Source organism: Balaenoptera acutorostrata, chromosome X (assembly GCF_949987535.1).
Source record: "Balaenoptera acutorostrata chromosome X, mBalAcu1.1, whole genome shotgun sequence".
Taxonomy (NCBI): domain Eukaryota; kingdom Metazoa; phylum Chordata; class Mammalia; order Artiodactyla; family Balaenopteridae; genus Balaenoptera; species Balaenoptera acutorostrata.
In genome coordinates this window covers 33,955,425-33,982,666 of record NC_080085.1, presented here as the reverse complement: position 1 = coordinate 33,982,666, position 27,242 = coordinate 33,955,425, and the positions used below count along the sequence as shown (strand labels likewise).

The 27,242-nt window shown below is 38.8% G+C and overlaps 1 protein-coding gene across 14 annotated transcripts in view; it reads left to right on the top strand.

The window, feature by feature from the left end:
- The window catches only part of RPGR (retinitis pigmentosa GTPase regulator), an 89,622-nt gene that overhangs the window by 19,991 nt on the left and 42,389 nt on the right, over positions 1 to 27,242 (top strand). For 4 of the 14 annotated variants that reach the window (XM_057537768.1, XM_057537769.1, XM_057537765.1 and 1 more), the window contains exons 9-15: positions 481 to 605; positions 2,987 to 3,172; positions 4,123 to 4,294; positions 12,271 to 12,368; positions 12,754 to 12,819; positions 15,256 to 16,188; positions 26,753 to 26,917. In XM_057537768.1, coding sequence (XP_057393751.1) covers positions 481 to 605; positions 2,987 to 3,172; positions 4,123 to 4,294; positions 12,271 to 12,368; positions 12,754 to 12,819; positions 15,256 to 16,188; positions 26,753 to 26,917 — 1,745 coding nt within the window. Of the gene's footprint in view, positions 1 to 480; positions 606 to 2,986; positions 3,173 to 4,122; positions 4,295 to 12,270; positions 12,369 to 12,753; positions 12,820 to 12,890; positions 12,915 to 15,255; positions 20,519 to 26,752; positions 26,918 to 27,242 lie in introns of those variants that run through there. The other 10 variants (XM_057537762.1, XM_057537763.1, XM_057537759.1 and 7 more) reach the window with 6 other exon arrangements.

Genomic DNA, 27,242 nt, shown 5'->3' with positions numbered 1-27,242 from the left:
CAAGGATGCTGCTAAACATCCCACAATGCACAGGACAGACCCATACAACCAAGAATTATCTGGCCTCAGATGTCTGTAGTGCCGAGGTTGAAAACCCCTGACCTAATCAATGACCTGAGGAAAAAAGAAAATAGATTGTATTGGGATGTAGGAGGTCAGAATACAAAAATCTCCTTCTTGAGATGGTGTGTATCACAGGATCTCATGCTGGATGGCTGCTGCTCCACACAGCACCTCACACACCTGGGTCTCAACTTCACAAGCCACCGAGAGCTCAGTGAGTTATTCTCGGGGTATCTATTGCCTAATGTTATGTGTGGACAACAGAAACCATAGAGAGTGTGGAAACATCAGTGGAGCAGAGTAAATTTAATGCAGAATATGAGGGGAAAATTGCAATGTAAGTTAATGTATTTGTCTATTTACAAATAGATCCATGAAAGTGACACTTTTATAATTCTCTCTTTTTTTTCATTTTAGATTTAGGCCTTATGTATACTTTTGGAGACGATCGACGTGGAAAATTAGGACTTGGACTGGAGAGTTTTGCCAATCAGTTCGTTCCCACTTTGTGTTCTAATTTTTTGAAGTTTATAGTACAGTTGGTAAGGGCATCACATTTCCCTGTTTACATGTTCATCTTCCTATATTTGAGTCTTTTAGTATTTCGTAGAAAATAAGTACTTTTCTGTTTATATGAAATATCATGGCTATATCTAGTAAATATACTTGTGTCCTAAAGGCCAAATGTCAGACATCATGGCACTCTGAAAATCTGTCCCTTTTCTAATGTTCCTCCTTTAACATCTTCCTTTTTGCCCTAATCTTGACTCTTCTACTTCATTTTCATATGTCTCTTGAGAGCCAGGACTGTGCCATGCCTGGAAGCTTTGTGTTTCCTGTAGCTCCCAGCAGAGTGCCTCACTCACAGTGGTCATCTGTAAATATTTGCTGGATTAGATATCACTAGGACTCTCAAATCCTGCACAAGAAAAATATCTGATAATAAATGAAGAGTTTTGAAATTATGTTTAATTGGTTAAGTGTTATTTGGATAAGGTGTTGTTTCAGTGACATCCCCATCAGGCACCGTATCTCTGTTGTTTCTAACGCTTTTGCCAATTAAGAACTATAGACTTGAAAATTCTGTTTACTCGGTGATGATAATATCACTTGGAATTTGTTCTCCAAAGGCTCAGAGCCTCGTACTATGGAACACTTCCATTCCTTGATTTGACACCTGTTTAATGAATGCCTGCTTGGTACAAGATACTGGACTGAGGATGAGGAATACAGAGCATGCAGTGATGAACACAGTGACCAGATTTTCATTGACTAAGCTTATAATCTTATGGGGAAGATGGTTTTTAAAAAGTGCTATACAGAAAACATATCAATTTTAACTTTGAACATACGAAGGGAAAGGTTCAGAGTATGCTCTTCTATGCCATGTAGAACACTATGAAGATACCAGAAGTCTGTGTATTGCAAACACAATGTTTTTTTAAGCATTTTATTGAAAATCAGTTATTTCTCAAAATCGTTTGGATGTTGATTTACTTTTTCATTGTTCTATCATTGTGCATGCTTGCGTTTTGCTCTCAGGACTTTTAAGCATTAAACTTAAAAAATCTTCATGTATAAAGACATAAATATCCCAAGAGACTGATTTATTCTTGGGTCCCTTCTTTCCACGTAGAACTTGTCTGAGTAATTTTTTCAAGTTGTTAGTGTTGCTCCAAGATTAAAATAGCATTTTCTAACTTGTAAAGAGAAATATAATATGCCAAATAGGTTTTTTTCTCTATACTGTATATTCAGTTGAAAGTAAAATGGTATGTTAAACTTGTTCTAGTTTTCAAGAATAGTGTTTAAAGAATATATATTGTAAGGGCTTCCCTGGTGGTGCAGTGGTTAAGAATCTGCCTGCCAATGCAGGGGACACAGGTTGGAGCCCTGGTCCAGGAAGATCCCACATGCTGTGGAGCAACTAAGCCCGTACGCCACAACTACTGAGACTGAGCTCTAGAGCCCATGAGGCACAACTACTGAGCCCGTGTGCCACAACTACTGAAGCCTGTGCACCTATAGCCTGTGCTCCACAACAAGAGAAGCCACTGCAATGGGAAGACCATACACCACAACGAAGAGTAGCCCCCGCTTGCCACAACTAGAGAAAGCCCGTGTGCAGCAATGAAGACCCAACGCAGCCAAAAATAAATAAATAAAATAAATTTTTAAAATAAGAATATATATTGTAATTCACATGTGTGTGTGTGTGTGTGTGTGTGTGTGTGTGTGTAGAGAGAGAGAGATTTCAGTCAGTCAGTCTAGGAAGTCTACCGCTAAGTTAATGCTTTGTAGCTGAAAACTGTTAAAAACCCATTTGTGGGACTTCCCTGGTGGTGCTGTGGTTGAGAATCAGCCTGCCAATGCAGGGTACACGGGTTCGAGCCCTGGTCCGGGAAGATCCCACATGCCGCAGAGCAACTAAGCCCGTGCGCCATGACTACTGAGCCTGCGCTCTAGAGCCCACGCGACACAACTACTGAGCCCACGTGCCTAGAGCTGGTGCTCTGCCACAAGAGAAGGCACCGCAACGAAGAGTAGCCCCTGCTCACCACAACTAGAGAGAAGCCGGCACACAGCAACGAAGACCCAACGCAGCCAAAAATAAAAATAAATTAGGGGCTTCCCTGGTGGCACAGTGGTTGAGAGTCTGCCTGCCAGTGCAGGCCCGTCTGGAACCTGTGCTCCGCAACAGGAGAGGCCGCGGTGGTGAGAGGCCCGCGCACCGCGATGAAGAGTGGCCCCCGCTTGCCACAGCTAGAGAGGGCCCTCGCACAGAAGCGAAGACCCAACACAGCCATAAATAAATAAATAAATAAAATTTAAAAGACCCAAAAAAAATTAATTAAAAAGCAAAACAAACCCATTTGTGTTTGAAGCCAGTGTCAATTAATTTATCTGTGAATTTATGCTGCAGGTTGCTTGCGGTGGATGTCACATGCTAGTTTTTGCCACTCCACGACTTGATGTGGCAGAAGACGTTGAGTTAGATGAAATAAATGATTGTTGCTTACCTTCAGCTACATCTCTGCCGATCAGTGATCTGACTTCAGGAAACGTACTGCAGAGATCTTTATCAGCACGTGTGCGGCGAAGAGAGAGGGTACAGTTGTGGCCTATTCTATATAATAATGTTGTCTAGCACTGTAAAGAAAACAAATTTATTTTCTTTTTAAACCAAAGAAAGGTCTTCTTAGGTAAATTTACTAAATAAAATGATTAGAACTGAGGGCTTACAAACTTTTAAAGCAAACTCAGAATTAAACTGGTAAACACACAAACTAGAAAATTGAAATGATCATGGATAACCTTTGCTTGTAGACAGTGGTACTTACCGCTATCTTATCACCTCAGATTGAATGCTAAGTTGTTTTCTCAACCATCTGTGGATTGACTTCTACTTTGCTTTTATCTTGTAAAGCTAATACCTCATGAGCAATGAAAGGTTATATATATATTATAACTAATGAAAGGTAGAAAACAAAGAAATAAGGGCTTTATTTGAGAGAGGGAATGTTCTTTCTCAATTAAATTTAGAGATTCTCATTCTGTGCTTTAAAATTATTCAGTGACACTTACATTTTAAAAAAATAAAATGCCAAATAATTTTTAGAGACATTTCCTTTTTTTAAAAAATTGCTTTAAGTTTCAAAATGTATTCCTTTAGTGGTAAAAAAAAAGTTAAGTTTGATTTTTTATTATGAAAAAGTATATATGGAAAAATTGAGAAATATCCCATAAGTATTTTGTAGTTGTTGTTGGTTTGTGTCTCCTGAGTAACTTTTTTTTTCCGGGAAGACAGAGAAAACACACACTTTTCCCCACCTTGTGAAAAACAGACTTCCAAATTGACAATTTAGAGCAACTTAGATACAGAGGCAACAAAACAAAACATTTTTGAGCCCTTGGGGATTATTAAAAAGTGAATGTTGTAGGGCGTTGGCCAACTTTGAAGTCTCTCTCTTCAATATTTTTAGCAACCTCAGGGTAGTTTATATCAATATTAAGTATATAACATTATCTAACAGTTTATTTAACCTGTTTGTTTTAAAGGAGAAATCCTCAGACTCTATTCAAACGACAGGAACACTACCTCCAATTGCAGGGACTCTCGTACCACCTGTTTGTTCTTCGCCTCATTCAGTTCCTTTCTGTATGCCTACAACTAATCTGCTAGAGAAAATGATGCCTGATAAAGAGGGCCCTATGCCGCCAATGGAACCAGGTAACAGTTGATGCTCTGCCTGCTCTCAGAAGAAATGTACCATTTATTCCATTGTTTTCATGTTCATCTTAAGATGTTTTGTCTAAATAAATTGTTTTCTTCCTAGTTAGAGACTGACATCTCTCATTTGAACTCAAATCCAAGAATACTCTTACTAATAGAAAGCATCTTTGGTGACCTTAAAAATCCCATGTAATGACAGCAGCATATCTTTATAAAGCAGTGTATAACATACATATCACCTTCTCTTACATTATCTCCTTTAAACCCAGAAGCAACTCCATGAAATAGGTGGGAGTTATATTCTTCATTTTTATATATGAGAAAAGCAAGGCTTGAAGAGATTGAGTGACTCAGGTCACTCAGTTTTATAAGTGAACAGGATTTGAATGCAGGTCTTGTAGACCTATGTGAAGTTCTGCCTTTAGGCAATACAGCATCGTGGTTAAGAGCATAGGATGTAGAGTCAAATTGATCTGGGATCCGATGCCAGCTTTGACATTTATTAACTATGTGACTGGCTTTGGGAAAGTTACTTAATTTCTCTACACCTCAGTTTCCATGTCTTTGAAATAACTTTAATAATACCTGCTTTAGAGAGTGCATGGCAGTTAAATGAGACAAGGCATATAAAATACTTAGCATTGAGCCTAGCACCGCCAGAAACCTCTTCATAAATATAGGCATAGTTATTATTAACACCTCTGCCCCACTGTCTATTAGATACAGATTTCATGTTTTAAATTGTAATTCCAGCTCTTTAGCCATTATACACCTCTTCTAAATAGTTTTGTTTACAGACATTTGTGTATCTTAGGAGTGTGTTTATGTTACTACAGGGCATGTACTCAGATGATAGGGGCAGAACAAGAAACTAGGGCAGGAAATCAGAGTAAGCAGTAGGTTTGGAATTAAGAAGAAAATCTGGGCATCTGGGATTAAGAACTGTGGCACAGATAATTTTAATATCTTTGGGCTCAGGAACCTAGATAAAAGGTTGAGGTAACAAAGGATCAGGAACTCAGTCAAGAATTGTGGGCCATGGCAATGGAATATTGTCTACATCTAAGACCTTGATAATGAGCTGGGTTTCCTACATCTCACCCACAAATTCTGTATGTTTCCTTTGGAGATAGGAATCACTGGTGCTCTTCAGCCCTGTACGTGGGAAAAGTAGATTCTGGCAACAGTGTGTGCAAGGAAAAGAGAAGTTTATGGTTTGGGGCAAGTTGTTTCCCACTTCAAGAGATTTGAATGTGAAGATAGAACTTTGTAGCTAGAGCAAAAGGAAAAGCCATCCTGTATCTTTTTGTGACTGTTTGCTAAAACCAACTTAGTAAAAATATCTTGAAAGTTGTATCCAACATATAATGTGACTTTTTCTAAATTATTTGCAGACTTCAGTATTTCTCATGGAGTGAAGGAGGTCAGGGAAAACATGACTGAGGAGGTGACATTTAAGCTAAAACATAAAGGATAAAAAGTAGCCACACAGAGAAGATGTGTATATTACAGGCAAAGAAAATAATGTAGGTAAAGGTTTGGAAGCAGTTTATAGGAAAAGGAAAGAAGATCACTGGGCTCAGAGAGTGAGGGAAAAGGCAGGACAAGATGATGTTGGAAAAAGAGACAGCAGAAAAATATCCATGGTTTTATAGGCCATGAGAGGCCTATTTGATTTGAGTGTTTTTCTTAAAGTGTAATAGAAAGTCATTAAAGGGTTTTAAACAGTGGAGTGATGTGCTCCAGTGCCATTTATATTTTAAGATGATCACTTTTGCCGGTGTGTGGATGTAGGGATGCCAGACTAGAGGTAGGAAGAATACTTAAGAGCCTTTTGCAAGAGATGATGGTGTTTGCAGATTTGAAATACATTTTAGTCATAGAAACAACTGAACTTGCTCATTAATGGGTCACACATAGATGTGTAGGCAGGAGGATGGTCGACTGCTTTGAGAAAAAAAATTAAAAATTGAGCTTGAGATACCTGTGAGACATCCAAGCAGAAATATCAAGCAGGCAGTTGAAAATGAAAGAATAACGTTCAGAAGATAGGTGTGGACTAGAGATAGAAATTTGGAAACCATCAACATAGAGATGGTATTGATAATCCATGGAAGTTGGTGAAATCACCTATTAGAGAGTAGAGTAGCAAGAAAAGAGGGCCCAGGATTTAGCCCTGAGAATGTCTAACACTTAGAGGGGAGGAGAGGAAGAGCCCACAAAACCACCTTCCCCAGCCTCATCAGCCAGTAGGGTAGGAGGAGGGACATGAGGAGGGAGTAGGGTCATGAATTCAAAGTACTGCTCAAAGGTCAAGGAAAAGGAGTTCAAAGAAGCATCCCATGGATTAAGCATCATGGAGATTTTTGGTGATCCTGACAAGAGCAGTTCCAGGGAAAGATCAGAACAGAAGGCAGAGTGTTAAAAGTTGAGACATGAAGGGGAAATGAGGACGTGAAGAGGAGATAGAGTGTGTAGATAGTTCTTTTGCCTATTTTGGTCCTGAAGAGGAGCAGAGAAATGGGCTGGCAGGAGAGGGAAATGTGGAGTCAATGGGAAATACTAGAGCATATTTGTGTGCTAATGCAGGGGTCCCCAAACCCCAGGCCACGGACTGATTCAGGTCTGCAGCCTGTTAGGAACCGGGCCTCACAGCACAGCAGGAGGTGAGAGGCAGACGGCGGGCAAGCAAGCGAGCGAAGCTTCATCTGCCACTCCCCATCGCTCGCATTACCGCCTGAACCATCCCCCCACCCCCGGCCCGTGGAAAAACTGTCTTCCACGAAACCGGTCACTGGTGTCAGAAAGGTTGAGGACCTTGGGGACCGCTGTGCCTAATGGACATGAGCCAGTAGTCCCGGAGAGATTGGTAGCACACGAGAGAGAGGATATGACCAAAGGTGCAAAAGCTCTTGAGAAGACAGGAGGGGCTGGCATACAGAGCAGTCTTTGTTAAGAGGAAAGACACATCCTACATTTTAACAGGAAAATGTAGGTAAATTTGTACATTTGTTGGTGAGAAGATAAAGCAGATCAGCTCTGACGACGTCTGTTTTCTCAGTCAAGCATAAGGCCAAGACCATGAGCTTAAATGATATACTATCTATTTTCCAAACCTCCTTTCTCTGCCACCTCCAATCTCTCCTGCTTAGTACTTTTCTATTTTAATCTCCTTCAGGTGCACTTTAGTTCCCATCTGCTCCAATGTCTTCAGAGGATCCCTAATATTTTTTTTAAATAAATGTAAATTTCCCCATGTAACTCCCACCTGCTTTTCTAGCTTCATCTCTCAGCAGCCTTTTTCTTATAACCTTAATTTAGGTCTCAAGTCTGCAGGCTGTGGCCCATGGGTCAAATCTGGCCAGCAACCGTTTTTTGTTTTTTTTTTTTTAACACCTTTACTGGAGTATAATTGCTTTACATTGTTGTGTTAGTTTCTGCTATATAACAAAGTGAATCAGCTCTACGTATAAAAATATCCCCATATCCCCTCCCTCTTGCATCTCTCTCCCACCCTCCCTATCCAACCCCTCTAGGTGGTCACAGAGCACCGAGCTGAACTCCGTATGCTATGCGGCTGCTTCCCACTAGCTATCTATTTTACGTTTGGTAGTGTATATATGTCCATGCCACTCTCTCACTTCGTCCCAGCTTACCCTTCCCCCTCCCCGTGTCAAGTCCATTCTCTACATCTGCATCTTTATTCCTGTCCTGCCCCTAGGTTCTTCAGAAACATTTTTTTTTCTTTTTTAGATTCCATATATATGTATTAGCATATGATATTTGTTTTTCTCTTGCTGACTTACTTCACTCTGTATGACAGCCTCTAGGTCCATCCACCTCACTACAAATAACTCAATTTCGTTTCTTTTTATGGCTGAGTAATATTCCATTGTATACATGTGCCACATCTTCTTTATCCATTCATCTGTCGATGGACACTTAGGTTGCTTCCATGTCCTGGCTATTGTAAATACAGCTGCAATGAGCATTGTGGTACATGACCCTTTTTGAGTTATGGTTTTCTCAGGGTATATGCCCAGTAGTGGGATTGCTGGGTCGTATGGTAGTTCTATTTTTAGTTTTTTAAGGAACCTCCATACTGTTCTCCATAGTGGCTGTATCAGTTTACATTCCCACCAACAGTGCAAGAGGGCTCCATTTTCTCCACACCCTCTCCAGCATTTATTGTTTGTAAAACATTTGATAATGGCCATTCTGACCAGTGTGAGGTGATACCTCATTGTAGTTTTGATTTGCATTTCTCTAATGATTAGTGATGTTGAGCATCCTTTCGTGTGTTTGTTGGCAATCTGGATATCTTCTTTGGAGAAATGTCTATTTAGGTCTTCTGCACATTTTTGGATTAGGTTGTTTGTTTTTTTGATATTGAGCTGCATGAGCTGCCTGTATATTTTGGTGATTAATCCTTTGTCACTTGCTTCATTTGCAAATATGTTCTCCCATTCTGAGGGTTGTCTTTCTGTCTTGTTTATGGTTTCCTTTGCTGTGCAAAAGCTTTTAAGTTTCATTAGGTCCCATTTGTATATTTTTGTTTTTATTTCCATTTCTCTAGGAGGTGGGTCAAAAAGGATCTTGCTGTGATGTATGTCATAGAGTGTTCTGCCTATGTTTTCCTCTAAGAGTTTGATAGTGTCTGGCCTTACATTTAAGTCTTTAATCCACTTTGAGTTTATTTTTGTGTATGGTGTTAGGGAGTGTTCTAATTTCATTCTTTTACATGTAGCTGTCCAGTTTTCCCAGCACCACTTATTGAAGAGGCTGTCTTTTCTCCATTGTATATTCTTGCCTCCTTTATTAAAGATAAGGTGACCATACATGGGTGGGTTTATCTCTGGACTTTCTATCCTGTTCCATTGATCTATATTTCTGTTTTTGTGCCAGGACCAGACTGTCTTGATTACTGTAGCTTTGTAGTATAGTCTGAAGTCTGGGAGCCTGATTCCTCCAGCTCTGTTTTTCTTTCTCAAGATTCCTTTGGCTATTCGGGGTCTTTTATGTTTCCGTACAAATTGTGAAAATTTTTGTTCTAGTTCTGTGAAAAATGCCATTGGTAGTTTGATAAGGATTGCATTGAATCTGTAGATTGCTTTGGGTAGTATAGTCATTTTCACAATGTTGATTCTTCCAATCCAAGAACATGGTATATCTCTCCATCTGTTGGTATCATCTTTAATTTCTTTCTTCAGTGTCTTATAATTTTCTGCATACAGGTCTTTGGTCTCCCTAGGTAGGTTTATTCCTAGGTATTTTATTCTTTTTGTTGCAGTGGTAAATGGGAGTGTTTCCTTAATTTCTCTTTCAGATTGTTCATCATTAGTGTATAGGAATGCAAGAGATTTCTGTGCATTAATTTTGTATCCTGCTACTTTACCAAATTCATTGATTAGCTCTAGTAGTTTTCTGGTAGCATCTTTGGGATTCCCTATGTATAGTATCATGTCATCTGCAAACAGTGACAGCTTTACTTTATCTTTTCCGATTTGGATTCCTTTTATTTCTTTTTCTTCTCTGACTGCTGTGGCTAAAACTTACAAAACTATGTTGTATAATAGTGGTGAGAGTGGACCACCTTGTCTTGTTCCTGATCTTAGAGGAAATGGTTTCAGTTTTTCACCATTGAGAATGAGGTTGGCTGTGGGTTTGTCATATATGGCCTTTATTATGTTGAGGTAAGTTCCCTCTATGCCTACTTTCTGGAGAGTTATTATCATAAATGGGTGTTGAATTTTGTCAAAAGCTTTTCCTGCATCTACTGAGATGATCATATGGTTTTTCTCCTTCAATTTGTTAATATGGTGTATCCCATTGATTGTTTTGCGTATATTGAAGAATCATTGCAATCCTGGGATAAATCCCACTTGATCATGGTGTATGATCCTTTTAATGTGCTGTTGGATTCTGTGTGCTAGTATTTTGTTGAGCATTTTTGCATCTATGTTTATCAATGATATTGGCCTGTAGTTTTCTTTTTTTGTGACATCTTTGGTTTTGTTATCAGAGTGATGGTGGCCTCGTAGAATGAGTTTGGGAGTGTTCCTCCCTCTGCTGTATTTTGGAAGAGTTTGAGAAGGATAGGTGTTAGCTCTTCTCTAAATGTTTGATAGAATTCTCCTGTGAAGCCATCTGGTCCTGGGCTTTTGTTTGTTGGAAGATTTTTAATCACAGTTTCAATTTCAGTGCTTGTCATTGGTCTGTTTATATTTTCTATTTCTTCCTGGTTCAGTCTCGAAGGGTTGTGCTTTTCTAAGAATTTGTCCATTTCTTCCAGGTTGTCAGCCACCAGTTTTTATAAAGTTTATTAGAAGCCAGTCACGCCCATTCATTTATGTATTGTCTGTGGCTACTTTCACATTTCAGTGGCAAAGTTTGCATAATTAGGACAGAGACTGTATGGCCACAAAGCCTATAACGTTTAACATGTGGCCTTTGACAGAAAAAGATTGCTGACCCCTGATTTTAATTAAACTGAGCTCTTCGCAGTCAGACTGAGTGGAAAGGCTGTGAAGTCAAGGCAGACTTGAGATTGACAGTTGACACCAAAAGAGTCACTGAACCTTAATTTATTCATTTGTGAAATGGGGATATAACAGTTAGGTCTCTTATTGTCATGACATTAACCTGACATGTATAAAAGCATATGTTCCAAGTACACGGTAAGCCTTCAACACAAGCCATTCCACAGCTTCTTTTAGCACTAGGCTTATTTTCTTCCCCATCCACCTCCATCTCTGCCTCCCAGAATTCTACTTATCCATCATTCCCTGTAACTCCTTAGTGAAACGTTTCCTGATTCCCAACATTTGGATGTGATTTCTCATTCCCCTATATAATATGTTTTGTATTCCCTTCTAGACTATAAGTTCATTAAGATTTAGTAGTTACTTAAGTTGATATCTCCTACATAATACCTCACATGGAATAAAGACAGACTGATTATTTGTTCATTTGAATTGAATGAATTTACAAGGGAGAGATCACTGTGGACTAGCATTTTTAGTGAAGACTTCATTAAGGAGCTCCTCTCAAATAAGTATATGTGTGCTACATGGGGGTATGGTAATTGAGAAAAATGTGAGGTCAAATAAAGCTTGTAACTTTTAATTATCTGCTTTATGATGTAATAACCTTGCAGTTTTCTATAAAAGTTTCCAGGTCCTTGTGCTAGTTTTCTGTTGCTACATAAGAAATGATCCTAAAACTTATGTTAAAACAACAAACATTTACTATCTCACACAGTTTCTAAGGGTCGAGAATCCAGGAACAGTCTAGCTGAGTGGTTCTGGCTCAGGGTATTTCATGTAGTTGTAGTCACATTGTCAGATGGGGCTGCAGTCATCTGAAGGCTTGACTGAGGCTGAAGGATCCTCTTTCAAGCTCACTCACGTGGCCATCGGCAGGAGGCTTCACTCCCTCAGCACATGGGCTTCTCCCTGGGGATGCTCACGACATGGCTTCCAAGAAAGTGTGTGTGTATGCGAGAGAGAGAGAGAGAGAGAGGGAGAGAGAACTGAGACATAAGCCACAATAGCATCAATTATATCTGCTTTATTTTATTGGCCATACAGACCAACCTGGTAAAATGTGGAAGGGAACTCCACAAAGGTATGCATAGCAGAGGATGTGGGTTGTTGGGGATCTTTTTGGGGTCTGGCCATCACAGTGCTTGATACCTGGGTAGTATTTACCCCAAAGGAATAATGTTTGCGTGTTCACATGAATGAAGCAATTGTTATCTCATCAGTGTCATAGTTTTTAAATTTTCAAAAAGATTTTAAAACCTGTTATCACTGTGAATGAATTCTGTTTAGCTTCCTTAATATGAGGTTAAAGGACCTTTAGTAAAATTATAACTGTACTTTTATATTACAGAATAATTTCTGTTTATTGTCTAGTTGTCTTTCACTTTTCTGTTGAAATCTTGTTTTCTCTTCTCTCTTTTAATCATTCAGATTATTTTCAACATAAAATAACCAAAGGGAAAGAGACAGACAATTTTTCAGCAGAGGATTCAGAAAGCCTTGGAGAAACTACTGATGTCTTAAATATGGTAATGGTTTTCCTATTTATGTGATATAGATATAAGTTCCTCATGTATTTGTATGTGTATGTCTGTGTATATGTATGTCTACTTCCTAAGCCGTTATATACATAGAAAAGCTTTTGTTTTTGTTTTGGTTTCATTCATTATTTTAAAATCAGCTTTATTGAGGTATAGGTTACATACAGTAAAATTCATTTCAACTCTCACATTATTAGTATGCAATTGAGAGTTGATTATATGACTATATGAACTGTTTTGTGTTAATTTCATTTATAATTTTTAAAAATCAATATATAATCATATATATAAATATATAATCATATGTATAAATATATAATCGTATATATAGTCTTTATTCTTTTTAGAACATATTTTTTTAAATTTATTTCAGACACATATGATGAGCCTGAATTCCAATGAAAAATTATTAAAATTATCGCCAATTCAAAAACAAAAGGTATAATATAGAGAGTTATTTTCACTATGATGGGTAAGAACAGTTTAAATTATTTATATTTTTCTTGAAAGGTTTCTGGAAAGAACACAAGAAAGGTAAGCATTCACTTACTTTAGGATTTAAAAGACGGGGATACAATATATATAGCCTCAATTTGGGCTTGTTCTGTTGGTGTGTATTTTCTGTGATGCAACAAGAGTGGCAGAATTTCACTGCCGAAATTTGCTCTTTGGAGTCACTAACAAGTGACGATAGTCATACTTTGTTACCGTCAAGGCAAAAGATTTTTATTACAGTTCTTAAGTATTGGAAGAGGCTACTGTTTATGAGTGCCTCTCACACTTTGGTTGAGTATGACTTCGCGTGAGTTACCTTGTTGACCTTGCAGGATGATATTAACATCTTTTCTAGCTCTAAAATTTTGTGGTTTTAGTTGAAATATTTGGTAATTGCTTTTACAATGTTTGGAATAGGCTTTAATTTATCAAGGAATTGGTAGCATAAAAACAAGATTAAACATTTGGAAATTAGTCAGAAACTATGCGTGGGTGATAAAGAGAGACCTTTAATGAATAACAAATGAATAGCAAGAGGAAGGAATATTCTGGTTTTCACAACCCTGGAGAGATAAAGGCCTGTCCTGAAATCATTTGCTTTTTCTGGCTTTAAGGACCAGTGATGTGAAAGGATGAAGGGTTGAAGATTAGAAAAATAAATTGGAGAAATGTAAATTGAAGGACAAAGGCTGCAGAAAACATTTAATTTCTATTTCTAGTGCCTTTGCCACATTGTTAAAATAAAAATCCTCAAAATCAAAGTCACTGAAATCCAAGAGAATCTTGCTAAATTATAAAAATTTAGTGCCAATCCTCATCAGTCCTATCTATATTTTACTGAGAGCCATGGTGAATAACAGCATTCTTTTTGAATATGGGAGAGCTTTTCTCCTAACACAGTTATGGAAGCTCAGTGACTGATTTATTGACTTGACTATACTTCCAAGCAGACATCTTTTGTATGTCTTTCCTTCCTCTTAGACTCTGGGCTCTGCCTCTTCTGTGCTGCTTTATTGTGCAAGGCACATACATTTAGAAGTTATTTCTGGCAGCTGGGCCTCTGTCTCTCTTAGGGCTCTTGAAAGAATCATGACTTTTTAAAGAAGACACCTAGAACAAACAGAAAAGGAAAGCACTTTCTTTTAAACTGACATATATTTTATACTTCACATAGTCCTTTTAAGTGGAGGCCCTACCAAGCCTAGATATTTTTAGTGAATAAAAAAAGATTTATTATAGTATTTTTTATATATTAATTTTTAACTTGTGCTGTTTTAATAATTTACTTAGCGAAAAATGACCTCTTCCTAGGCCTAGCACTCATCACAATTTATAAAACTTGATTTAGTGAGGTTTTACTCTTTAGAGACCCAAATTCATTGACTATTTCAATCCATTAGCTTGTAGAATTTAGGTCAACAATTTGATTTTTGCCTTATTTTATCCAGCAGGAAATTAATTTCATATTCTTAATGTATCATTAAAATCTCAATGTTTCATTATATGTTTTTTATAAAAGTTCATAAAGTTTTTATAAAATCTTATATTTTACCTTAAGTATTTTTTTCTCATAGTGTTTTTTATGTATGTAAATTATTATAATTAAAGAATATAGTAGATAAAAGGAAGAGGGTCAAAAATTTGAGAACTCAAAGGATTTTGTTTAGAAAAGAAAAATATATTCATTATTATCTAGTGTATTGATAAAAACATTTCATTTGTAGTTTTCTTTGTTGTTGTTTTTTGGGGTTTTTTTTGTATTTTGGCCGCGGCATGTGGGATCGAACCTGGGCCTCTGCAGTGAAAGCGCCAAATCCTAACCACTAGGCCATCAAGGAACTTTCTCATTTATAGTTTTCATTTCAGATTTTTTTCTTCTAGAAATAAGCTATTCATGATTTCAAATTTTTAAAAATTTCATATTTTCATTTATTTTCTTTAATTTTGAGAATTTCATGGAATCAAAAGACCAATCAAAATTTGACAAAATGATAGGGAAGGTAGAAAACTGTACATTTTTTAGCAATATTTTGCAAAATCAGTCTGGAAATATATTTAAGAATTGATTCAGATTAAGAAAAGGGGCAGAGAATAAATATTGATGGTACTGTGCATAATGGCAAAGTTAAGGCAGGTGGTAAATTTGAAAGTTAAACACAGATATATGTTACTAAATCAAAATTAGATGTTCCACAGACTTAGAGAGTGGCATAAATTATCCCCCCCCCCAAAAAAAAATCTGAGCAAAATGTCTGATAAAACTGGGCATTTTTATTCTAGTGAAATTTATAATAATGCAAAATCTTGGCAGTATTTTGTAATAGATAAGTTACCTTTGTCAACTAATAGTAGTATGACGATTACTTCAAAAAATTTACAGAAACAAGAAACAATTGAGAAACTGAAGCAGCATACAGCTCATACTGAAAATGATGGTAGTAATGAATATGAAAGTGAAGAGATGTCCAAAAAGATGAAAGAAGGGAAAGCATATCAACAACTTTTGGCAAAAGGAATGTACATGATGCAAGCAGCTGTGACTATGGAAGCATTTTCAGATTTGGACGTAGGTAACGACTCAGGCCAGCAAAGGCCTCAGGCCAACACCAGTGCAGAGAGTTTGCAAAAAGGGATATTTAGACATGAAAATAAGCATGGTGTCTATCCACTTAATAGTAAGGAAATAGAAAAGGAAAGTGATGAAGGACAAAGTCAGATGGATTCAGAAGTGGAAGTAATAGTCTCTAAGACGGAAACTGGTCTGGTGAAAATGACAGGTCTGAATGATATAAGAAAAAGTGAAGAGAATAGAAAAAATATTGATACATTCCTTGACGACTTACCAAATAGAGACATGAATATTGAGGATGAAGAAAATAAAAACTTTGTTAAGGAAAGTAACAAGCAAGATATGATCTTTGACAATGAAAGAGAATCTATAGAGGAGCCAGACAGTTACTTGGAAGGTGAAAGTGAAAGTCAGCAGGGTACAGCTGATGGATTCAAGCAGCCTGAGTCAATAGAATTTAGCAGTGGAGAGAAAGAGGATGAAGTGGAAACTGACCAAAACTTGTGGTATAGCAGAAAATTTATTGAACAAGGACATGAGGAAGAGATCGAACACAGAATGTCCAAATACATGGCAAAATATGGTTTTAAGGGTGACCACATATCAGAGGAGCAGGAAGGAGAAGATGATTCAGAAGGAAGAGGAACAGAGGAGCAAGAGATAGAGATAAATGAGGAGGTGCCTGGAGAAAAAGAGGAGGAGGAAGCAAAGCTCCTGTCAGATGACCTTACAGACAGAGCAGAGGTGAGTGAAGGCGAGGGAAAGCCAGGGGGAGAGGCAGAGCACGTGCCTGAAGGTGGAGGTGAGGGAATCGGGAAGGAGGGTAATTCAGGAGTGGAACAGAGGAGTGGAACAGGAAGTGAGGAGGGGGAGGAGGAGAAAGACAAGGGAGGAGGAGAAACGGAGAGCCTGGGTAAGGGAGAGAAAGACCTGAAAGAGGAGGAGGAACGGGAGCAAAAGGAGAGGGAACAGGGCCATCAGGAGGAAAGAAACAAAGGGCTGGAGGAAGGGGAAGGGAGCGAGCAAGCAGGGGGGGAAGGAGAGGAGGAGGAAGGCAAGGAGGAAGAGGGGGGAGAAGGGAAAGCAGGAGAGGAGAAGAGAGACGGGAAAGAGGAAGAAGAGAAAGGAGAGGGGGAGGAAGAGAAGGAGGGGAAGGGGGAGGAAGTAGAAGAGGGGGAGGGGCAGGAAGGAGAAGAGGAAGGGCAGGAAGAAGAGGGGGGAGAGGAGGAGGGAGAGGGAGGAGAGGAGGAGGGAGATGAGGAGCAGGAGGGAGAAGGGGGAGCAGAGGAGGGAGGAGATGAAGGAGAGGAGGAAGGAGAAGAAGGAGAGGAGGAAGGAGAAGAAGGAGAGGAGGAGGAAGGAGACAGGGAGGGAGAAGGGGAAAGAGAGGGGGAGGAGGAAGGAGGAGAGGGGGAAGGAGAGGAGGAGGAGGGAGAGGGGGAAGGAGAAGAAGAGGAGGAGGAAGGAGAGGAGGAGGAGGGAGAGGGGGAAGGAGAAGTAGGGGAGCAGGAGGAAGGAGAGGAGAGGGAAGGAGAGGGAGAGGAGGAGGAAGGAGAGGAGGAGGGGGAGGGGCAGGAAGCAGATGGGGAGGGAGAAGAGGAGGGGGAAGAAGGAGGAGAAGAGGAAGAAGGAGAGGGGGAGGAGGAAGGAGGAGAGGAGGAGGGAGAGAGGGAAGGAGAAGGGGAGGAGGAGGAAGGAGAGGAGGAGGGGCAGGAAGCTGAGGAGGAGGGAGAAGAGGAGGGGGAAGAAGGAGGAGAAGAGGAAGAAGGAGAGGGGGAGGGGGAAGGAGAGGGGGAGGAGGAGGGAGAGAGGGAAGGAGAGGGGGAGGAGGAGGGAGAGGGGGAAGGAGAGGGAGAGGATGAGGGGGAGGGGCAGGAAGCAGAGGGGGAGGGAGAAGAGGAGGGGGAAGAAGGAGGAGAAGAGGAAGAAGGAGAGGAGGAGGAGGGGGAAGGAGAGGAGGAGGGAGTGGGGGAAGGCAAGGAAAGGGAAAAGGAGGGGGCAGTGAGGGAGAAGAAAGAGGAAGAAAACTGCAGGAGGGAAGGGGAGAAGGAAGAAGAGGAGGGCGATGAGGAAGAGGAGGGAAGGTACCAGGAGAGAGGCAATGAAGAAAGTGGAAGGCAGGGAAGACAGGGTGGAGGAAGAGAATACAGCAAAGTGAGCAAGATGAGAGGATCTGTGAAATATGACAAAGATAAAACATATCCAAAAAAGTTTATTACTAACAGGGAAGGAAAGGGGAAAGAGCATGAAGTACAGAGGTTCAAAATGCCAGTGCAGTCAAAACAACTCTTAGAAAATGGGCCACCAGGTTCCAAAACATTTTGGAATAATGTATTACCACATTATTTGGAATTGAAGTAACAAACTTTAAATTTGACCTGATTATGTCCAGCCAAACAACTTGAACACATTATGAAGAATAGGCACTCTTTCTGTTATATTGATTTTATGTCATGGTTACCTTACCTGTGGTACAATAGAAACTGATAAAGATAACTTGAGGCACTGGTAAATTTTGGCTTCTCTTAAACTAATATTTTGGTGTATTTTCCCCTGAATTATAAATATATAACTAGAAAATATCAAAAGATCATAGTATATGATTAATATTATTATTTCTCATTAAAGACAGTTTTAGGAAACAGGAGTATATTGTAAAAGTATTTTGTGTATACAAGTAAGTCCCTTTAAAAATAGCACAGATCTTTAAGGGTTATAAAAACGTCTAATTTCTTATAACTATGTTAGCATAGTTTTTTCAGTCTATGATTACAGTTTGCCTACCGTATAGAATAATTTTATAAGAATGGGTGGTATTCTAAAGCTAAAATGAGGAATTCACATTTTTTTAAAAAATAGTGCTGTCTTTTTACCTTTTATGTGTCCTTTTTGCAGCAGTCTACAAAGTGACAGCTGGGTTCAGAGCTTAGACTCTAATGTCTCTTTTAGTTACTGTTTGGTAAATGACAGAATATCTAATGAAATGGAGATGAACGTATATTGTAAAAGTATGAAAAACTTTAAGTATTTATTTCCAGGCAAAGCTACCCATTGGGCTTCAGTTTCCTTATCTGTAAAATAGAATGGATTAGATGATATGGTAACTATAGCCCCTTGTAACTCTTAGATTCTTTCATTCTAACGTGTTTGTTATTTGCATAAGAAAATTTTTTAAGGAAGAAAAATTATACTTTACGATTAATCTAGTTTTCTATGAAATGTTCTTTACTCTTAAAAAATTATGACAGCTTTAATGTCTTTTGTCTTCTGTAATTCTGTGCTTCTAAGCTCCTATCATTTCTGAGCTTTCACTGTACTGTCAGACCTTCATTCCCAGTACTGCCATTCCCAGTGTCTATTACTTACCTTCAATGTATTCTTCATTCACTATTCTGTAATTCTCTGTTTGCTGTTTGTCAGAATGTTTCAAGTAAAATAAAAATTAAATGTATACAGTCAGTAGTTGTCTGTGAAAAGAGAAACTAATATTAGATATTGAATTTTAGAGAGGCTAGATTTCCACTAGAGTAATTCCATTGTATGTAGTGCAGCTAGTTTGTTTCATTATTGTTTATTCATAGCTTTCCTTCCCCAGTCCTTTCTATATCTTAGACATGAGGAATTTCTTATACTTTCTTTTATCAAGGAGGACTGTGATGGTAAACATCCTGTGAATTTTGTGTAGTTGAATTCTTTGCACATTTGATTTTTCATGAGTGAGAAAGAATACGAGGAGAAAGACTAGGATAGGAAGTGAAGAAATTCCTAGGAGTAGTTATAAATTTTGTCTTAGCTGCAAGGCTCGCTGGTAGCTTCCACTAACTAACCAAATATGCGGATTTGGCATTGCAGTGTTCTAGCAAATTCTACCACATTCATTAGTGTTAGTAGAATTGAATTAATACTTTGATTAAAATGTATGTGCTGTGTTGTTAAATCTAGTGCAAAACGTGGTTATCTTAGAAGTAGACTTAAGATTAAATAAGATGGATGACAGAAGTGGAGTTCATAAAGGAAAAACCTCCAAGGAGATGAGAAACTCTTAAACTCAAGTTACCAATGTTAAAGTTATGGGCATTCATCTTCCACTGAAGAGATAATCAGCTGGCAATACTGAAATGATGTTCTTAAAATATGTGCATCTCAGAATTTGAACCAGTCTAGATAACCAATTGTAAACAGCATTTCTTACCCATTTCTTCACATTTCCCTGGCCAAAAAAAATTTTTGTGCTCTTTTAGAAGCAGTAATTCATGCGTGCCTGGTACTCTGGTCAAAAGAGCACTGGCCTAGTCATTTTCAGACCTGAATTAATAGTTGGTTAAGTAGATTGGAATAACTAGTTCCTTCTTTATTGTCCCCATCTGATGGTTGATCATGCTTTTACTGTAGTTTATCAGTGATCATTTTTGAGGCAAGTGTGAGTTGTGTATGTAGAATCCATTGAATTACAGTTTCAAGTGAGGACTCTGGCAGAAAAATAAGGTAAGCTGCAAAGGAGTACCACAGAAACATCTGCTGCTGCTGACCAGCAGCACTCCAGGTGAGTGCAATTGAAATGTTTTCTATTATTTCACTATAGAAATAAATTTGCTATATACATGTAGATTAAAAATAAAATGCTACCACGGAGAAAGGTGCTGTAATTCCTCCCTTCATTCTTTCCATTGTGAAAGTTAAATGTGATATTATATGCCCAGTACCTGACACATAACTTATAATTGGTACATATTATTCAGTCAACAAATATTTATGTACCAAGCACCAAAAAGAGAACAGAAGCTACCCCAAATCAGGTGGATCTCAAGAAGTGAGGGCTGCTTACAATCAACTTCCTGTGGCCCTCTAACCTACCAGGGATGTTAGGTAGGTATAGATTTCTTGAAAGAACACCAGGTAAAAAGAGTTCCTATGACTCTGCCTTAACTGTTGCTTATCAGTGCCCTTATATTTCCTGATACCCCCATGTTATTAGCCAAGACTGCCCAAAGATAAAAATATGATTTGAAAACAAATCTATGGCTTTCCTCCATTAAATCCCTTAGTTAATAAGAAGAAAGTGCTTTTTATAAGATATGGCTCCTGATCTCAAGGAACTCTTGGCTGTTTCCACAGGCTGACCAGAAAATTTACCAGCACAGTAGGGTGCTTCAGGGGTGGCACTTCAGCTGCCACTGGGAAAAACAAGGAAAGGGCTTCCCGGGAGTGATGGTGAAACTTGAACTGAGTCATGAAAAGTAAAACCTATCCAGGCAAAGAGGGGGCAGGGTGATGAGAGCCAGGCTGACGGAAGCCAGGAGAGTGTTTCAGTGTGACTGCAGCCTAGAGTATCCTTTGACCTGGATAGAGGGGCACAAGACCTTCTGTGTTTGTAAAAGATGTTAAAAAAGAGTAAGATGATCACGCTTGGGGTTTTGTAGTGTCATTCTGGCAGCAATATGGAGGGTGGATTAGAAGGGAACAGGACCAGGGTCAGGGATAGCAGTCAGAAGGCAGTTACAGTAGACCAGGCAGAGACTGAAGAGGGGCCGGACTAAGACAGTGGGATGGAGAGTTGCGGACATGTATTACTGAGATTTTTGGATAGAATGGAGAGCTTAGTAAGGATATGGAGCTTGGAGGGAGGTAAAGTCCAAGCTTTTCTTATTTCTGGCTTGGAGAATTGGGAAGAAAGAGTGCCATTCACGGAGACTGAGAACTGAGGAGTAGGGGCAGATTGAGGAGACTGCTTGGGGGCTTGTTGATCCAGGAGATGTTCAGCAGGCAGATACACATCTGGGTTTGGAGCTCAGGGAAGATGCTGAGTATCAGCGGCTTATAAGTAGTTAAAACTGTGGATTTGAATGAGAGGCAACATTCGTAATGTGAAAAGAGAACTGAAGAGAATTCTGGGAAACATCAGTAGGTAAGGGGAGGTTGAAAAAGGGAAGCCTGAGAAGGAGGAAGGGTAAGAACACTTTCTAAGAAACAGAGGGGCCCCCAAAGCCAAGGAAGAAAGAGCAGTGGAGGGCTGCAGAGAGGGTCTGGGGCAGGGCCCACGTTGACATCAAAGAGTGAACTCCAGGAAGTCTACTTTTCAGAGACATAGAATCAGAACTAGATTTTGAGAAATAAATATCAAAGAGCTCTACTGGCATATTTCTCAATTTAGGAAGGGAGATGTATGTTCCAGAGACTTTGGTGCTCTGGGGGGAAAAATTCTAAATTTTTATTTGCTGTTATTATATACGATGGTACATAAGAATAGGGTATTGCTGAAGTGAGCTTATCAACAAAAAGGAGGAGTATGCAATGCTTTAAATATCAGTGAGTGGGGCGGGGTGATGAGGAAACAACTCTGAGGGCAGCCATTATGGTCTGCAAATTATTTGGGCAGAGTTGGTTCAGAGCATGGGCTCTGTAGTCCAGTAGGGCTGAGTTCCAAACCCAGCCCTTCACTGATTAGCTGAGTGGACACCTGGAAAAGTTTTCTTTGTTTTTAACCTTTCTGAGTCTTATATCCCTCTTTTAGTAAAGGGGGGGGTCTTTTGATACTTACATTAGTTAACACATGGAACATGTTAGGGGTACTCAGCAAATACTAACCTGCATCACTCTAACTATCCTCTCTGATCATACCAAGTCAGGTACAGTGCTACCCTCATGAATCTCCAAGTCACTGGCTGATGTGCATGAGTTTAATTTAGTTTCATGTGCCTGTAAACCTTACTTTTGTTTAAATACAGCGTAGCAACCCCAAAAAAATTAGCTTATGGAGGTAGATCCATGGGAAAGAAATGGATAATGATAACCCTTAAATATGGGGTAGAGTGAAACTATCATTACAGACCATACATGGGTCAAATAACTGCCCCTCAACATTTGAACCATGACGAAAGGCTGATGGTACTCACATGGTTAGCCTAAATTTAGATATTAGTGCTGTCACGGGACCACAGATTTCCCTCTGTATCCTAATGTTTTTATCAAATAGTTAAAAAATAATTCACACATAAAGTGTAATCATGGATCATGCATTTGTTTAAGATAAAGAGGAAGATAAATCATCTAAGGAAAAAGAGGGGGAAAATAATAGAGTAAAACTGAAAACAAGAATAAAACTATGAACCAGCAAGATGTTCTGTACCCTGAGCACTACATTCATTTTTGCAGGCCACTTATCAGAGTCAAACTGTAATATATTTGGTGATAAAAATACAGAACTAGGAATGAAGTAAGGGATTGGCACACAGAAAGAAGGGAAAGTTTAGAGATTATAAAGTAGTGTCATTAGAAGTGAAGAATTGGGAAGTCACAACTGGCAGCCCATGGGTGCAGTCTGGCCTGCAGACTTATTTTGTTTGGTGTACATAGTGATTTTTTAAACATTTGAATCAGATGCCAACATTGAAATACCAGGAGATTTTACATTGAAAAAAAAATGTTTTTCCAGACTTCTCTTGGAAAACCTGAGGGTCTAGGAATATCTTGCCCTGTGGCAACACTGGCCTATAGCCCAGCTGAGGCCACCCCCCACTTCCCTGCCGTCCAGGGGCTGCTCCTGACAGGCGTCCGCCTTCTTCCCTCGCTTGCTCTGGCTACCAGGCACCTGGCAGAGAATAAAGGGATGTGTACGAGAAGGTAGAGCAAAGAAGTGTACATTTTAAGTGAACTATTTTTTATTGATAAGATCTGGGACATGGCAAAAAGCATCCAAGCTTCTTGTTTTTTGACAGTCCTCAATGCATACTTGGGATTCTGTCTTTTTATAGAATGGCCTTTATAAAATCACTTATATTTATATACAGATACTTATTGTTTGCTCATATTATTTTCTCTGTAAACAATCTTTTTCATCTTGATACAAACCCTCCTAGGTAGGTGTTGCTAATGTCATTTTTCCATTTTACAGATAGACTGAAATACATTAAGTAGGTACCTTGCTCAGGCCAAGAGTAGTAGAGCAAGGCTTTGGAAAACAGTGTTTAGGTCTTTGTATTTAGTGCCCTTCCCACTCTCCACTCCTGCCTCAGTGATGTCTAGTGTAGTTAAAACTTGAACTTACATGTTAGCTCTTCTTGTCCTAAAAAGAAAATACCTTGAAATTGAGATTTTAAAATATACACTTTCCACCCGATGACTTAGATATGAAGTTTTATGCTCTATTTAACTTCTTTGGAAAACATTTTCTACCCGATGTGACATTGAAGCATGTCATGAATCCAGAATTGTAGCACAAAATTTTACACTTTATAGTCTTTTTTTTGACTTGAAAAAAAAATTCTTTTGACGTTAATACATAGACAAGTATATATCTCATACATGTATAGCTCAATGTATTTTCCACAAACTGAACGCACCCATATAGTCAACATCCAGATCAAGGAAAAGCACAGTGTCAGCTCCCTAGAAGCTCCCCTTCAGTCCCCTTCCAGCCATTTCCCATCCCCCACCCCCTCCAGGGTGACCACTAGGCAGACTTCTGATAGCAATCTCTAGTTTTTAAAGCATACAGCATACAATGTAATTGTTTCTTTTTTTTTTAACATCTTTATTGGAGTATAATTGCTTTACAATGGTGTGTTAGTTTCTGCTTTATAACAAAGTGAATCAGTTATACATATACATATGTTCCCATATCTCTTCCCTCTTGCATCTCCCTCCCTCCCACCCTCCCTATCCCACCCCTCTAGGTGATCACAAAGCACCGAGCTGATCTCCCTGTGCTATGTGGCTACTTCCCACTAGCTATCTATTTTACGTTTGGTAGTGTATATATGTCCATGCCACTCTCTCTCTTTGTCACATCTTACCCTTCCCCCTCCCCATATTCTCAAGTCCGTTCTCTAGTAGGTCTGTGTCTTTATTCTCGTCTTGCCCCTAGGTTCTTCATGACCTTTTTTTTTTTTTTTTTAAGCAAACTGAAACCTCATGGGGAACATTTGGTTTCTTGGTATTTCCCATAAGAAATGTAAAAAGTGTTGCCCTGGGCCAGACCAAAGACTGCAGCTCCCTATGCTGTGTCTGACCAATGAAATAAGGGTCCTTTGGTGGAAGCCAGGCCCATTCACTTCTTCGCTGGGGTCCTAACACCAGATGCACTTCCACTGACCACTCCAGATTACCTCTTTACATCATATGTGGTTCTGGTGACAAGAATGTATTTAAACTTTATCCTTTCTTTTTATAAAATGACAGTATTCTGCCAGTCTCTCCTAAATTGTTTCAGTTTGAAGGTAAGTGCTGTATGTGACTTAAAGTAGTTGTCCAGATATATGTAGATTAATTTTAAATGTGCTTAATTAAGTGCAAAGTGTCATGATTGATGATGTGATTTCTACTGCAGATGCCATTTTCTAAGAGCTTTCTCAAACTTAGAAAGTGATGTAGTTTATTGTTGATATAGATTTACATGAAGTTAATGAGTAAAATTGTAGTTCATTATAAAAGAGATGTTTTGCTTATTTCTAAAATAAGCTATAACTCCATGTTTCTTTTTATAATAGCATGATATCCTATGGTTACATTAATACCTTAGTAAACTAGCACAACTGGAATTGACCTAGGTCCTAGATTAGCCAAACTGTCCAAGTAATGAGGACTTTGACAGAATACAGCTCACTGACCCTCCCTCTCTGGGAGATAAGTGGGCAGAGTCTGAAATTCTCTGTCTCGGGAGCTCTGTTCTTTCTAGTTGGCCTTCATATATGTACATTTATGAATACATCTGTTTATCAGGCCTAAGTCTTAAATCTAGTAATCTTGCTTCCCATTCCCTTCCAAAGTAAAATGATCTCTTATCATTTTAGCTACCCGTAACGTGCATTTGGCTAGCCATGATATGTGTCACTTAGAGGGGAAATCATGCAGAAGAAAAAGAAAGCTTTAGAAGTTCTTGCTAAATGGTAGCTACCTTGTTGTTAACCCTACCCAACCTAAACATGTAGCACATCCTTTAATGTAACTCTCTACCCTGGTACCCTGTTCCCTTCTCCCACATTCCCTTCCTGAGTGCACTGCCTCATGACCTTGATTAACCTAAGTTAAGCCCTCCTAGAGTAACTTCTGAAACTCTTTCTTAAATCTCAAGGCTTCACTTCCAGATTGCTTGTCCTCAGTGGGAATGCTATTAGGCCGTACCCTTAGTGCTGTTGGCCTGAGGATGCCACTTATATGTTTTACTAAGGTGTGAAATACAAACACGTTCTCTCCCTAGCCTGAACTCTCACAATTTGTATTTTTGCCAGAAAAAAAGGTGAGTTAATTATTAGAGACATTCTTTTCAAACCACCCAGTAAAGATTCTGTTGGGTGTCAGGCTTATCCTTAGCCAAATAGCCACTAGGAAGGTGACCATGAGAAGCTAGTTACAGTGTTGAAGGGGTATAAAGGGCATATATGGTCTCAGGCAAATATGGCTAAGGTGAACTTTGTAAAAACATTCTTCAAGGGAGTGAATGGCACAGATTGCTTACTGTGTCACCTATTTTAGGGGTCATTATGCCTTTAGTGAAGTGCATAAATGAAAAGCATAGGAAAAAAAAATCCAATAAAGAGTCCAGTCTCTTAATGACAATAAATAAGCAGTTTTCCACCCAAAATATGAAATGGCAAAAAAAAAAAAAATCTCAGTATAGAATAAAGGGTAAGACTAGTATTTTCTGCCTTTACTTAATAAGCATTACATGATTTATTACCAGTCTATCAAATCCATAGACAGGCTGTTTTATAATTTGGATTAGCTGGACAGGAGCCAGATGGACTAAGTTCTCCCTCTGTCTGGTTTTCCATCTGCTTTAAATAACCAAGAGCAAACAATTTAAAGCGCCTGTGTCCCTTTATCCTTTTCCCAGAATGTAAGTAATTATAGTTACCTCTATCTTGTGAATATTGGTGAATTGTACTTCTGAAGTGATTTTAAATCCTTGTGTTTTGGAAAATGAACATAATATATACATATGATTATGTTATAATGCTACAGTAGATAGAAAGCTTTTTAACTTCTCTAATATTTAAAAGCATTCTTTTGAGACAGCCCAGAAAGCATTTTGTTTTTCCATTTTAACCTTACCATAGGTGCTAAAAAGAACTTTGGGAACCCTAGTCATTGAAAATGTTGAAATAGAGTAACATGCATGAAATCCTTGGTAATACAGTAACTTGATATGCAGCATGGATTATTCAGTATTTTATTTCTTTGACTTTAGTATTTGAATTCATAGTCTATATGTTCTTTGAGATGGTATAAATTACTTACGACAGCAATATCAAATCTCTGTTTTTTAAAGAAGAAAAATTTAACTCTTCCCTGATCATCAATTTTGTCACAGGATCACGAATTTTCAGAAGATGATGAGCCAGAAGACGTGCATGAGGAAATTAAGGAACATCTAGAAGGCAAGAAGAAAGCTACAGGAGACAATAGAAGTGTTCCTGCAGACGACCACAGTGAAACCGACAACTCAGTTAAAAAGGTATTGACAGCCATTGAAAAGGTATGATGATAAGTGCTTAAATCCCAAGACCCTGCCCAAGAGAAAGCATATGGGTCCCCTGGTCTCTGCAGAGGGCAGATTCCAACTTCCTTGGAGAACAGAAATATTTCCATGAATAACTTTGTTCATGTGCTATAGGACAAGCTTTGACAAATTTATGAATCAGACACCCTTTTTTCTCTAGCATTCTTTCCACATTTCTTGGTAGCATTCTGTTCTTCAAATGAATGGAAATCAATTGATATGGGCCAGTTTAGTACACTCTTGAGAAATTAACCAAGAAGTTCTGCCCCAGGTCCTTGAAATGATAAAATTACAACGTTAG